Source organism: Hoplias malabaricus, chromosome 14 (genome assembly GCF_029633855.1).
Source record: "Hoplias malabaricus isolate fHopMal1 chromosome 14, fHopMal1.hap1, whole genome shotgun sequence".
Taxonomy (NCBI): domain Eukaryota; kingdom Metazoa; phylum Chordata; class Actinopteri; order Characiformes; family Erythrinidae; genus Hoplias; species Hoplias malabaricus.
The window spans coordinates 15,394,193-15,408,184 of record NC_089813.1 but is presented as its reverse complement, the minus strand read 5'-3'; the positions used below and the strand labels follow the sequence as shown (position 1 = coordinate 15,408,184).

At 37.2% G+C, this 13,992-nt stretch overlaps 1 protein-coding gene across 3 annotated transcripts in view; it reads right to left on the bottom strand.

The window, feature by feature from the left end:
• Positions 1-5,103: 5,103 nt before the first annotated feature.
• Positions 5,104-13,992, bottom strand: part of gnb1a (guanine nucleotide binding protein (G protein), beta polypeptide 1a) — a 31,965-nt gene continuing 23,076 nt past the window's right edge. For all 3 annotated transcript variants that reach the window (XM_066643575.1, XM_066643576.1, XM_066643574.1), the window contains 6 exons: positions 13,000-13,162; positions 12,337-12,403; positions 11,752-11,953; positions 11,418-11,634; positions 8,990-9,105; positions 5,104-6,678 (listed from right to left, as the gene is read on the bottom strand). In XM_066643575.1, the coding sequence (XP_066499672.1) occupies positions 8,999-9,105; positions 11,418-11,634; positions 11,752-11,953; positions 12,337-12,403; positions 13,000-13,162 (756 nt within the window). In that variant the 3' untranslated portion in view covers positions 5,104-6,678; positions 8,990-8,998. The remainder of the gene's footprint in view (positions 6,679-8,989; positions 9,106-11,417; positions 11,635-11,751; positions 11,954-12,336; positions 12,404-12,999; positions 13,163-13,992) is intronic.

Below are 13,992 nucleotides of genomic sequence, written 5' to 3'. Positions count from 1 at the left end.
AGTGTTGTGCTATATATAGCACAGTATATTCTCAACTAAATCACATTTTCTTTCATAAAACCTTGAGTAAGACAGACAAATATTGTAGAAACATAATTCTTTAATAAAATGAAATGTTCCGGCATGCTGAGACTTAAAGACACATCTACCCATAAATATTAGACGGTATAAAAACTGGATTCCTTTTTATTAAAATGCTGTACTATTGTGCCCCCTTCTGAACAAAAGTGTAATGAACACCTACTAATGTTGACGTGTAAAATACTTTGAATAATATAAATCTCTAGAAAAAAAACACTCTTGATGACAGACTTATTTAGATATAAAAAATTTTAATTTAATAATTTTAATAATTTCATCAGTTCATCAATGTGCCTTGGCCCCGCTGTTAAATATCCAGAGTGCCACTGATGAGTAATTTGATGTTAATTGATGTTGATTGAACAATCAACATCAATGCAGATAGAGGAACAGCTATTTATGCTTTTAATGTTGAGTGAATTATGTATTATTTACAATAACACTTTTCTGGAGTACTAGTTTTTACCAAAAATATTACAAAGCAAAAAAAAAAAAAAAAAAAAAAAAAAAAGCAGAGCCCAGAACACCTTTAAATAGACGTTCATATTATTGGGAATTTTATACACCAGGATAATAGTTCCCACAGCAAGAGTAACCATTGTTGTTGCTTAGTAATCTTTATTTAATGATAATTTGTATGGGCGTTTGCCTCTGGGTGCCCCAGTTTCCTCCCACCATCCTAACACATGTTGGTAGGTGGACTGGCCATGTGAAATTGCTCACTAATGTGTGTGTGTGTGTGTGGGATGTCTGTGATGTACTGGCGCTGTGTCCAGGGTGTGTTACTGAAAGATGGCTGGTAGTCTTAATTCAATGTTACAGCACTGTCCTGAAATCAACAGGAGGGGGGATGAGTTCCTACCCTACTCCAAAAGCTACACAGTGCATGTTCTGCAGTGCTGAGCCCGGAGTAGCAGGGAGAGAGGCTCTGTTCAGGTTCAGTGGAGAATCACAATGATTTTAAATCTGTAAATTTAACATCAAAATACTACCTAGTGTTCCTTGGACAGTTATTGCAGATACTTCCTTTTCTCCGGTAATAAAAGTTACATTATTGGAGATATGAGGTGACATACTGAATATAATTTTGATCAATATATCATCTAATGCTGTCAGCTGCAGACTGGGATCTGCTATATCTCCATTTAAGCTAAAGAACAGAGATAAAATGCACTAAATTATAAACCAACTTTTACAGAAATTGTCAAGTAGTTTTTACAGTTTGACACTCATTTAATACCAGAACAAACTGCTGAGAAGGCAGATCAGCTCACAGTCTATCCTGTGGGATTGTTCTAGATGAAAACTTTCTAGTTGATTCCAGTAATCTGTGAAAATATATCCCCCAAAAAATGTGTGTAAACAGGATGTCATATATTACTGAATTAATATTTTCCACTGAGGTAGTATTATTTATATAAATAGATATTAAGATAGGCCCTAGAATTGAGCCATGTGGGACAAAAATACATCTCTCACTTCACACTGAGATCTGTGCAGTAAGTTATTCTGGAGCCATTTTTAAGCTGAGACATCAAAACCAACTGCTCACGTTCTATTTAACAGCAGGGAGTGATCAACTGTGAGAAGCCAAATGCGTTTGGCAACTCAGTGCAATGGCTTACAGAATTACTTCTATTTTCACACATCGTTATTTACAACATGATGATGCTGACAGTGAATCCAGACTGAAAGGTACATCATACACAGTGGCAAACTGTTCATTTTCTAAAAACAGGGTCATTTAGATGTTGAGCATTATTAACTGCTTTTTTTTTTTTTTTTTGCCTGAAACAATAAGTTATATGCATATTTGATGCCACAGCCTTCTGTGGCCGGGTGTCCAAAAGAACATAATTGACCTTTCTCTCCCTGAGTGGGTAGGAGGTCTATCACTCACTGGTACATGCATTCACGTATGTGTTTATATTACATATCTGCACCAATAGATTCTATTTAGCCATTAAATGTCTATACGAAACGTTGGATGGAAAAAGTGGTAAAATGTACCAATATGAATATACTCACAAATTAATTAATTGATCAATTTTACTAGACTTTCCAGCTTTCACTGTGGAATTATGACTGGGATACATGCACAAGTATCAAAGTTTGTTTTAGTTATCTTCATGTTTACAAAATCTTCAGTCATTCATACTCTTTTTTTTTTTTTTTTTTACAGGTTCTAGCCTAAATAATTCAAATAAAGCTTAAATTAAGACAGAATTTAAAGAAATAACAGAGTATATAGCTTACCTGGCTGTAATATTTTGCATATATCTCTTCTGCTGGTCCATAAATGTCTGCCATGTCAAATTATTTTAATCCAAAATTTACATATAAGTCCACTGACTGCACTAATATATATATATACAATAAATAAAAGCCAATACAAACAGTACACTATATAACAATAAACTTTTTTATTCCAGTTACCACTTATGGAATAATTCTAAATGTAAATAACAGGTAGATTTCCCATATAATTACCTATAAAGTCTAGGCCGATAATACAGAGTCTGTTCACATCATTTGAATAGAAGTCTTATTTTATTTTATAGAGCACTCTTTTGGGAAATGTGGTCAAAAATACTCACCTGCGACTAGAAAATGATTAAAGCGATACAACACCAGAGGGAGCATGTGGCCACAAATAACTTCACAGCTGGTTTTCGTCAGTGTGATGTTAGATCTCAAAGCGTTCATAGACTGAAGAATGGCCCATTTTGTGAGAAAGAAATATACTATAAGGACTATAAAACGACATGATGATTTTAATTATCTCTGATTTTTTATGGTATTAATTATTTACAGGCCGTTTGCTTCCATTTTGTTTAGTAGCAGAGTCTACTCTTCTAAGAAGTATCTAGTGAGTTCAGTTACAGATGTTGGAGGATTAGTTCTGAATCACAAAAGCCAATCCGTTTCATACAATTGGAACCGGATACACCTCTCCATAGTCTAATGTTCAGGGGACTGTATACCCCTCTAGCTGTTACTTGGCATTGAGCATGGTGACCTTAATCTTATACGCTGCTGCTGCCGTGAATTTGCCTCTGTTTCTACATTTACTGTTCATTTTATCAGCTCTACTTAACAGAGTGGCATTCTGCAGTTACTGACTGCAGACTTTAGCCCCTTTTTAACCTGTCCCTGGCAAAAACTGGCAAAAACACAGCTGTAATGTGTATGTTTATACTGTTTCTAGCGCACACATTTAAATACACTGTCAAATCAGGTAGATATATATGCGACGTAAAACATTAAAAACGTAATTAACGTAACCTAATGAGTGGTGTTAACGGACTCTCGTAGGCGCCTGTAGGCCGAGTTCGTCTGAGGACTCCACAGATAAACGCCACAGATGAGAAATAAGGGAAGATGGACCTTCGTTTGGATAAAAGGTGATTCGTTTCATAAAATGTCAGCCTCAGTCCTGCTCGTCACTTTAATGTTAATTTTTAAAGGTCTGGAAATGATAGCAAAATTAAACGATAATAAACTGTACACTAAATATTTAAACGTGAAAGGGCTGTACTCGGTTCTGTGGCCTGCTTCTTGCGTCGTCGGATCTCATGATTTTATTGGCTGACCAACGTCCCTGCGTTTTTCACTAACCAATCAACGAGGCGTGTGGGAAGAGGGCTTTTTCCTTCAACACATTTACAAGTTACAAAGGGAGTATATATATATAGTACATTTTTTAGCATCCCCAATAATAAACATAGGTTCTGCTAAATTGAAATGTAAGTCATGCGGTTTTTGGTGAATCCTAATTCAATAGTTTATAGAAAGTGCAAAAACATTAACCTGACTTACTGACATAGTTAACATGATCTACCAAATATAGTGTGCAAAACTTCCGTGAATCTTAAGTACTTAAGGAGATGCCAGATTCTGCCAAATGAGGAGGATTTGATGGTATTCTGCCACAAGTGAGAGTTTGTGATGTCGGATAGTAATGATGCATGAGTCGTCCTGGATAACAACTTAAACATACCCCCAAAATGATTGTATGGAGATTCATCACACCAAAAAACACAGATCCACTGCTTCACAGCCCATTGCTGGGTAGCTTTAAACGCTCTAGTCAACACTTAGCACTGAGAAAAAGGGTCCCATGTGTTTTTGCTTTTCTTTGTTAGGGTATGGCAGCCGTTCATGAAAACATTTGAACATCTGTAACTGCATTCCACACATGTAGCACAGTACTATGTGGTTTCGGCAAAAACGAATGCATTCTGGAAGCATACTTTCTAGATTATGGAATACACTCTTCATTATTTGCCCCATCGGCTGCTGGCGGTGACATCTATCAGTTGCAGTAAGCTCCTGTGTCTTTTAACTAACTTCAAGATAAGGGTTTGAATAATTTCACATTAACATTAATAATGGAGCAACTAAGTAAGAGTGGTATTAGTATGTGTACAGAGAGCAGGATTAATGTTGTGACACCACTTCACAGTTGAACTTACGAACTGCAACAACACTGACAGGTCATCTCAAACTGCTTTATTACATCTTAAATAACAGTACATTTTAATATAGTTTCTATCTTGCATCCAGCTTTCTGTTGTACACTGAATTTAAAATTAAATACAAAAGATGGATAAGGATACAGTGGGGGTGTGCAGAGCTCTACAGTTATTTGTATAGAGAGAGAGAGAGAGAGAGAAAGAGATAAAGAGAGAGAGCAAGAGAAAGAAAGAGAGGGAATTGATTTAATCTTTACCTTTTTTTTGTATGTTTTTTCTCTTTATTTATTTTGTTGCCAACTCCAGGCCTAACGCACAACGACAGCACTTTTGTTTTGTACAGAATGTCGCAGAGGAATAACAGAATGGAAGAAATGCCACTATCGCTAAGGAAAGAGCGCCTCTCGTTACACGCAGAAAGGGAACAACAGAAAAATTCTGCCATTCAAATGCTGCAAGTTTTTTTTTTTCTTTTTTTTTATTAAAGGACAGAAAAAACCTGTTTGTTACAAAATGTCTCTAGCATTCTTTTTCTTTGTATCTGGAATTTGTGTTTTGCTACAGAAAGAATGAATTTTTTTGTTCTAGTTGTTTAAGAGTGTGTGTTGCTTGTGTGTAAGGGTCGGTGTAAGAGTGTTTTTGAAACTCCAAGGTATGGACAAAACGGGTCGATCAATGTGTTTGCTTCTCGAGTGCATAGCTTTGCAAGTTTAATTGAATTATGTATGCACAGAGTAGCAAAAAAAAAAAAAAAAGAAAAAAAAAAGAAAAAAAATATAAATATTGTGATCTATTTAACAGGTTATTTTCTTAAAGAAAAACATCGAAGGACTTAGTTCCATATGCACCTCTTTTTAAGCAATTCTACAGCATGCGATTCTAAGAGTTAACCCACCCATGGCAGACAACCAAAATAAGATTTTTTTTTTTTAATTTTTAACTTAAAAAGTTTTTTTTTTCAATATCATTATTTTCAAACATTGATTTTTACAACATGTCATTCACAGAGTAGTAACTGGTTTTCCAAGCACGGAACGGGCACCTCTGTTGAAACCGGGTAAAAATGAAGATTGAGTCGCCCTGAACCCGTGATCCCGACCCCACCCTCTTCAACACCCTCTACACCAAGGTCTAACAGGAAAAAAGGACATGGAGAAGAGAAATAAAATAAAAAAAAAATGTATAATAATAAATGACTGGATAATCTTCATATCGTTATTCTACATCGCCCAAATGGGGAAAAGAGTGAGAAACGTGATTAAAATGGACTTTTCAATTCCTTTTTAAAAATGAGCATTCATCATCGTTAACAGCATGTGCTTGGCTAATTGACATTTTAACATTATTCTATATATAAGCAATGTTTTATTCCTGTGCAAACAAAGATTTGTGACTAGACAAAAAAAAAAAAAAAAAAAAGAAAAAAAAAAAAAATTAGACTAAATATACAGGCCTGGTTGCGGCTAGTGGACCCCGGTCAAGCTCAAACCGTTCACTTTGTTTCCTCTTTTCTGACATGATAAAGCTGGATTATAATGACAGTGATTTTCAACATGGTCTTATCTTCCATTTATAAACCTGCCTCCAAAACATTTAAAGACTAGGCGATAAACGAGCTTCTGACCCTTGTTTTGGAAAAATTACCACCAAGTATCTAAATGTTATTATTTGGATGAAAAAAAAATTGCCCAAAAAGCAGCTCTCAGGAGCCGTGTCATTTAGGGGAAACTGCCTTTTAGGTGAACGAGGCAAAGGTTGGCCTAAATGACAATTGCAACGTGATGAGCTGGTTTTTGGATATTTGATCAATGCAATGTCGGAGAATGGTCCCGGAAGAAATGCACAATTATTTTTGACTCCCACCCCCCACCCCCTCATTGTCACATCATGTCACCACAATGGACCCACCGATTCCATGTGATCTGACTGAGTGAAACAATTGTGCTCTTTTTTTCTTTTCTTTTTTTTCTTTAATGGGAAGGAGAATAACTTTTGCCCTTTTGTTGTTTCTTCAGATACTGGGGGTCAGTTCTGTTGTGTTTGAGAAGATTGGATATGCAATAAAATTGAACATTTCGATGTTGGAATGGTTTTCCAGTCAACTTTGGAGTCCGGACGCCATCTGTAAGAAAAGCATGAAAGAAAATGAATAAGCAGTCTCAGGGGAAGATAAAAAGAAAAATATAAATGTCAGAAGTGTGATTAACTGCTATAAGTAAATAACAGAGGAAGCTGAGTAAATCTGCATATTAATATTCAACACTAACAGTTCGAAATCAAGTCGTAAAGCTGATAAAGTGTAGAATTATTACAATACTGTAGACAAAGAATATTTATTATATATCTCTATTAAACCCGTTTCCTAATATTCAGAATAAAAACTAATATTAAAAATTTGTCAAATTGTATCTGCGTGTAACATTTGTAAGAGTGTAAGAGACAACAATGTAACAATGTAAGAGGCCGTGCCTTAACTTGGTGCCAGCAGATGGCAGCAGAGGGGCATATTATATATGGCAGCGCTATTTTAGGTTCCAGAGTACCCAAAAACAGATGAGACAGTACTACAGAAACCTGTGCTAAACAGGCGTTTTAATGAACTGTTGATTCAGAGAGAAGGATGTGGGAGTGGTAGGTAAGTATACTATGGCCGGACTTCCATTTAACTGGCAAAAATCATATCACAAAATTGTGACAAAATTTACAAGTATGCAAAAAAAATCTCTTCAGAAACAAGGACAAACTTGTTGTTTCTTCCTGCTTTTTAAACGATGCAGATGATGACAGGTGGCACATTATGATTTACTGCTTACCATCACCAGTTTTTCTTTATTATATCCAAGAAAATATAACAATTTTATTTCTCCATTAATAACCTGGTAATTGCTGCCTTTTGTTGCCACAACACACTTTTTAATATTGAAACATGCAAATATTCTAACTTGACAATGACTAATAAGTAGTAAACTGGTAGCCACCCGACTCCACAGTAGTGAGACTAAGCTTCAATTTACACATTAGATAACATCATTTCTGGATAATTACTTTCAGCACAACACACAGAACACATTTCTAAACAAATTATAATATCATACTAAAATAATTTCATCACAAACCGAAGCTCATTGTGACTGTATATATGTTCCCTTCCTGTGTGACATTGAAATTTACACTGCATAACTTCATTACACCCAGAATATGATCTGACAGGTAAGTATGCAGTTTTACACTGCATTCACTTCAAGCATTCGGTAAAGAACGTTCATCTCTAGCTTCCCTATTTGATAACCCGTCACACTTGCCCTCATTGGTTTTAGAAGCCTCTCAAAACTTGTTCTGCATTTCTTTACAAGGGATAGTTGTAATGACAATGTGGTAGGTGTTGGCATTGGCTTTACACTGGTGTTTCCATATGAATGAATCTGACCACATGTTTGTGCTTGTTCATTTTACAGCAGTGTTATTGTCCAGCTTTAGAGAAGTGCCCACAGAAACCTTTAAAGGAGCAATTTGTAAAATATTTACTGCACTAAATCACAAAATGACCAGGATGTGTCAGAGATTAAGGAAACATGCTAAGCTGAAGCACTGGCCTCCCTGACAGTGCTGCTACAGCCAGTATGTTCTTTATTGAGTTTGTTTTGTCTGTGATGCCAACCTCTGTCCAACCCCAGTACCATTTCTACAGCCCGGGTTGCCATGTATGAAACGCAATAGCAGACCAGAGGCAAAGTAAAATAAGAGTTAAATATTGGCAACACATTTGAAAGACGGAGAAAGTTTAGAACACAGCAGGACTCCATGACGGGTACAAATTTGGTTAGATTTCCCCTAAACAGGTAAGTAAATTCCAAAAATGTATAATAATTATTGATACACATGTATAAACTGAAGGTGTAAACTCCATTAAGGTCGAGCTAAATGTTTGAATAGGAAGCAAACGTCTAGCTCATAACTTGACATTTATATATTTAAATATATCAGTCAAGTAGATAACTGTCTTATCTAGTGAAACATCTAAGGTAAAAGAGAAAGCTGGTAAATACAGGAAAACCTCAGTGTCTTGCTCATTTTTGCCTTTCGCTAACTTAGGTAGATGTTTTACTGAAATGATGTACACTTTACAATGTGTAAACAGACTTATGGCATATACTTTTAAGCTTGCTATGTCATATGCTTTTTAGATTGCTGTAGACTTAGGTTTCCTCAACCTGGCAACCCAAATGAGCTTTGCATCTGGGGGGGTTGTTCCTTTAAGTCCCCCCACCCTTTTTAAATCATTTTCTGTGACTTAAAAACAAAACAAAATAAAAAAAAAAACAAGCTGTAGTCTCACCTATTATACTACCACAACAGCGGCACTGAAGTTAAGGGCTGTTTGTATTCTGTCTGTATGTACAGAAAAGTGATAGAGTGAGAGACAAATTTTTCACCTTGCGGCTTTAATTCCAGATCTTAAGGAAACTGTCCCAGGAGCCTGTTGCCACTGCCATTCCATCATCAGTAATGCCCAAGCAGCTAACACGGTTATCGTGGCCTGCCAGGACACCTGCAAAACACACAAACACAAATAACACATTAATAATAAGTCTGTAAAATCGATTGATTTGACACCAAAAACATAAAAATGAATGAATTTTTTGTGCCTACATAGAAAAACCTTTGGAGAGTGTAAAAAAGTCCAAGTAGTCCTTCATGTCAACTTGCTTTCAAATGGAGAGGACAGGTTACCATACTTGAATAAAATATGACAGAATATATGGACATACTATATGGTTTATTAACACCGATTTATACTGAGAGCAGGAACTTATAAACAAGTTATTGCATTATAATCCTCAGTGGTAAATCATAAACACAATGTTTTACAATGGATCTGTAAAATAGCCACATATTTGATCCCTCTTTTTTGATCCCCAAGTTTTCTTGGGTCAAGTGTGGAACTAATAAATAACATATAAATAAATAAAAGCCAAAGTGGAATCAAACTTCATTAGTGGTGAGCATGAAACTCAGTGATGAAGCTGATGGATGGTGGACACGTGCTGAACCAGGGACAGCAAACTGACAGTGGGAAGCTGTGTGAATATAACCCCCCAACCCCTTCACGTCTTTCAGCCATATACATAATACATGAGCATGGCGGAGTGGCACTGTGCTTCTGATCACAAATGCACATGCACTCGGCAAGTAATAAACTATTTATGTGTTAGCTGGGTGGGGCGAGAGTAAAGTGGGGAATAATGACCTGAAACATGTTTTACAGAGAAATCTCCCAATTCTGAGACAGAGCAATGAATTACACAAATCCTCTGAACAATGTGTATGTGACAGAATACAATCACCTAATTTAGACCCTAATGTTTAATCACCTGTGGCGAGATAGAGTCTGATAAAATGCGAGTTTATACCATCAATTCAGCTTGTATCAGAGTATATAGAGAGGAAAGTGTGGTTGATTAAATAAACATTTGATATAGAGAAAAAATAAATAAATACATTTAAAAATAAATCCCAAGCCTACGAGAACATATTCTAGTGGTTGCGTAAACTGCCAGAATTGGAAGTTATACATTATTATTTCATATTAAATGACAGGAATTTAGCTGAAACCACAGTCGCAGGTCAAATTGGTCTAAATCCATTCTACAGGAGCCTTTCAAAAATTAGTATATTGTTAAAAAGTTTGTAGCTTTTATATATATATATATATATTTTTTTTTTTATATCATCATGGTTAAACATTATCATGGAGAAAGCCCATTTGTGGCACTGCTGAGATGTTATTAAGCCCAGGTTGCTTTGATAGTATCCTTCAACTCATCTGTATTGCTGGGTCAGGTGCTTCACATCTTCCTCTTAATAATATGCCATAGATTCCTCATCGGGTTCATGTGAGAGCTGGCTAACCAATCAAGCACAGTAAACTGTAGTAGTTTTGGCTGTTGGCAGGTACTAAATCTTGATGTAAAAGCAAACCAATCTCTATAAAGCTCGTCAGCAGACGGAATCATGAAGCCCTCTAAAACCTCCTGGTAGATGACATGTCACCACAAACCATCACAGACTGAAGAAACTTCACACTGGATTTCAGACACCTTGGACTCTGTTTCTGGAGGAAAAGAGGTCTTTGGACCACTGAGCAAGAGTCAACAGTTCTTTCCTCCTTAGCCCAGTTAAGATGCTTCTGACATTGTCTCTGGTGACTCCTTGCGATGTTCCCTGAAGTTCCTGAATCAACTTTTCTTGACAATCCTCTCGAGGCTGCAGTCATCGCTGCAGCTTGGGCAGCTTTTCCTACCGCATTTTCACCTCAGTCGACTCTCCATTAATATGCTTTGATACAGCACTCTGCAAACAGAGCCTTTTCAGCAGTGACCTTCTGTGGCTTACCCTCCTTGTGGAGGGTGTCAATGATCATCTTCTGGACAACTGTTAAGTCAGCAGTCTTCCCCATGATTGTGTTGAACTAGCCTGAGAGGTGCATGGTTTTTATGCTGTTTGAATATTCATTATAAACAGTAATTCAAATATGCCATACTAATCCACACGTAAAACAAAAATATAAAATAACTTAAACCAATATCCACATTTAAAACTTAAGACATTATAAAAAAGTACTTCAGCTCGAGATTAGACAACCTTTCAGCCCTAACCCACAACTGTGAATGCAAAGAAAAAAACTGACCAGAAGCTATTACTTGTATGCTTCCATAGGTTACAGTGACTAACTGGCAACAACAATTACAGAAATTTTTTTCCTCCTTCTACTTTGGGTTGAATCTGGCGCAAATATTACAAATGCCCCAAGGTTTCTGTGTTAAACTGAGGTTTTATTTAGCTATAAGCCATGATTCTAACCTGCACGGTCAGCTTTGAGGGTGTCCCACACATTGCAGTTGAAGTCGTCGTAGCCGGCAAGCAGCAGGCGGCCACTCTTGGAGAAGGCCACAGAGGTGATGCCGCAGATGATGTTGTCATGGGAGTAAACCATGAGCTCCTGGTCAGCACGCAGATCAAACAGCCTGCAGGTGGCGTCATCCGATCCAGTGGCAAATGCATTTCCATTGGGGAAAAACTGAGCAAACAGGAAAAAGGGACCACAAAACAGGATATACAAAGTTAAGGTCTAATTGCAGCATGGTGTGTTTTCAGCACATAATTAATAGATGCGTGTAAATTTCATGATACATACGCAGATAGCATTGATGTCAGACTCATGACCGGTGAAGGTCTGTCTGCACATGCCTTCTCTGATGTCCCACAACTTGGCAGAGGCATCGCATGCGCCTGATACAAAGAGGCGTGTGTCCGGGGCCAGGGACAGTGACATCACGTCCCCGGTGTGGCCTGCAAAAGTGGTCGTTTGCTGCCCAGTTTCAATGTCCCAAAGAGCACTGTAAAGCAATGGCAATTGTAATGGTAAAAATCAAAAGTAAATATAGGAATTAAGTTCTCTGCAATAGTGGCAGTGCCTTTGGTAAATGCAATTTTTGTACTTCGGTAACCACATATATTACCTGTTAAACAAATATAACTATAGCAACTGAAATAACAGCAAAACAGCAATCATAACCCGGAAGATCTGTTTTAGTAAATACCCAGAATTTAGAATCAGACTACACAGTTTTTAAATTTTTTATATTCCTCCCTTAGATTTTAAAGTTGCTTGTTAATACTACAAATTAAAATTATTATATGTATGTCTGCACAAGCAGTGTATCGTCTCCCCAATGCAAATGGCTAAAGCAGCAGTGTTGGCACACTACCCTAAACTCACCAGGTGGTGTCGCCTGAGCTAGTGACAATCTGGTTATCATCCAGGAAACGACAGCAGGACAGATAACCTATGAGATGAGAACAACAGGTCAGGCACAGAAGGTTATAAATAAACAAATACAAACAATCAGCAAATATAAAAAGTGAACATCTAAGTATCTAAATTCATGTCACAAGATCATAATCTATAGCAATCCTTAGCTTTCCCTGTGGTGCAGTACTACCTCAGCTTCAAATGATCAGCTAATTATAAAGCCCTTCATGTAATGAAATGAGTTAGATTAGAGATAACATCACTGTAGGTCAGTGGGTCTTCTCAATTGGGAATCACCCTCCTACATGATTCAATGGGTCCTTCAGAAGGTAAGCTGCCATATTCTGGGCAGTAGGTCACCACCTAAGTCAGGAGTTCCCAGATCCTGGTCTGGAACTACCAGTGTGTGTGTGATTTCCTTTTTCAACAATTTAAAATGTGCCTCGTGGTCTGGATCAGGTGCGAACAGATGTGGAGTGCATGGAGTCAACCTTCTGAAGTGTACAGAAGCTGAATTATTCAAAGATGTACTTTCTCAAATCTTGATCACCTTAACTTCTAAACACCTTCAAGTTAATTTATAGGTTTCTCTCGACCTAAATCTAATAAATAATAACATTGGATCAGCACCCGTATGACCAGCCAGCTCACGGCTGACGCGAACGTTGCCCTCACGGGTCTTCAGATTGTAGATGGAGCAGATGTTATCCAGGCCACCGCAGGCCACATAGTTTCCGGACGGAGCATATGCGCATGTCATCACCCATGAGGAGCGCAATGGGATGGCGTGCACCTACAAGAAGGAAGCTACAAGGTAAGATATCCTGCAGTAACTTAGTAAAAGCACTCTATGTTTGTAGCTAGAGCTAGACTAGTTAAGTGTGGTACTGGACTTGAACCTATGCATTTTCAGCATAGATTAGCAAACCCATCCAGTGCACCAGGATCAATCTCATTTCATGTTTTTATAGCCTTGATGTCAGATAGGATGCTTGTAAAGACTTAAAATGTAAGTGATTGTCCCTCTTCTGCTGTTGACCAAGTGTGGCATGGCAGCAAATCCATGTACAAAACATGGCAAAGATCAAAATTTGAAAACATACATATTTTTTAACCAAATTAAAGTTCTCCAAAAGGGATGTGAAGCATATACCATTTTTTAAAAACACTATTCTTTATTACACTACAAAACTAAAGTAAAATTTGACAAAAAGACATGTGACCAAAATTATACAATGCTTTGGAATAAAACACAGATATTAGCTGTCACCAGGTGCTAATTTCCTCATCTGACAATCCCCTTTTCTGTGACAACACTCAATCATATTTCAAGATGACAAGCAGCTCAAAGGTGACTGAAACCGTATGACAGCAGGTTGTTCAGATGAAGGCATGACAATTTCGGCCACTTTAAGACAAGTGGGTTGTTATGATTTCTAGAATATTGAAGCTTTACAATAACACTAACTCAAGTCCCCACAAAATGCTAGCCTTCCACATACAAACATGTGTAAAATAGCATGATGATACAAAGACATTTCATGGGTAGTTGGCTCAGCACTGGACCTGGAACTGCTCTCACTCCAGTAATGAAATCTCCCATCACCAGAAAGGAAAAAATAT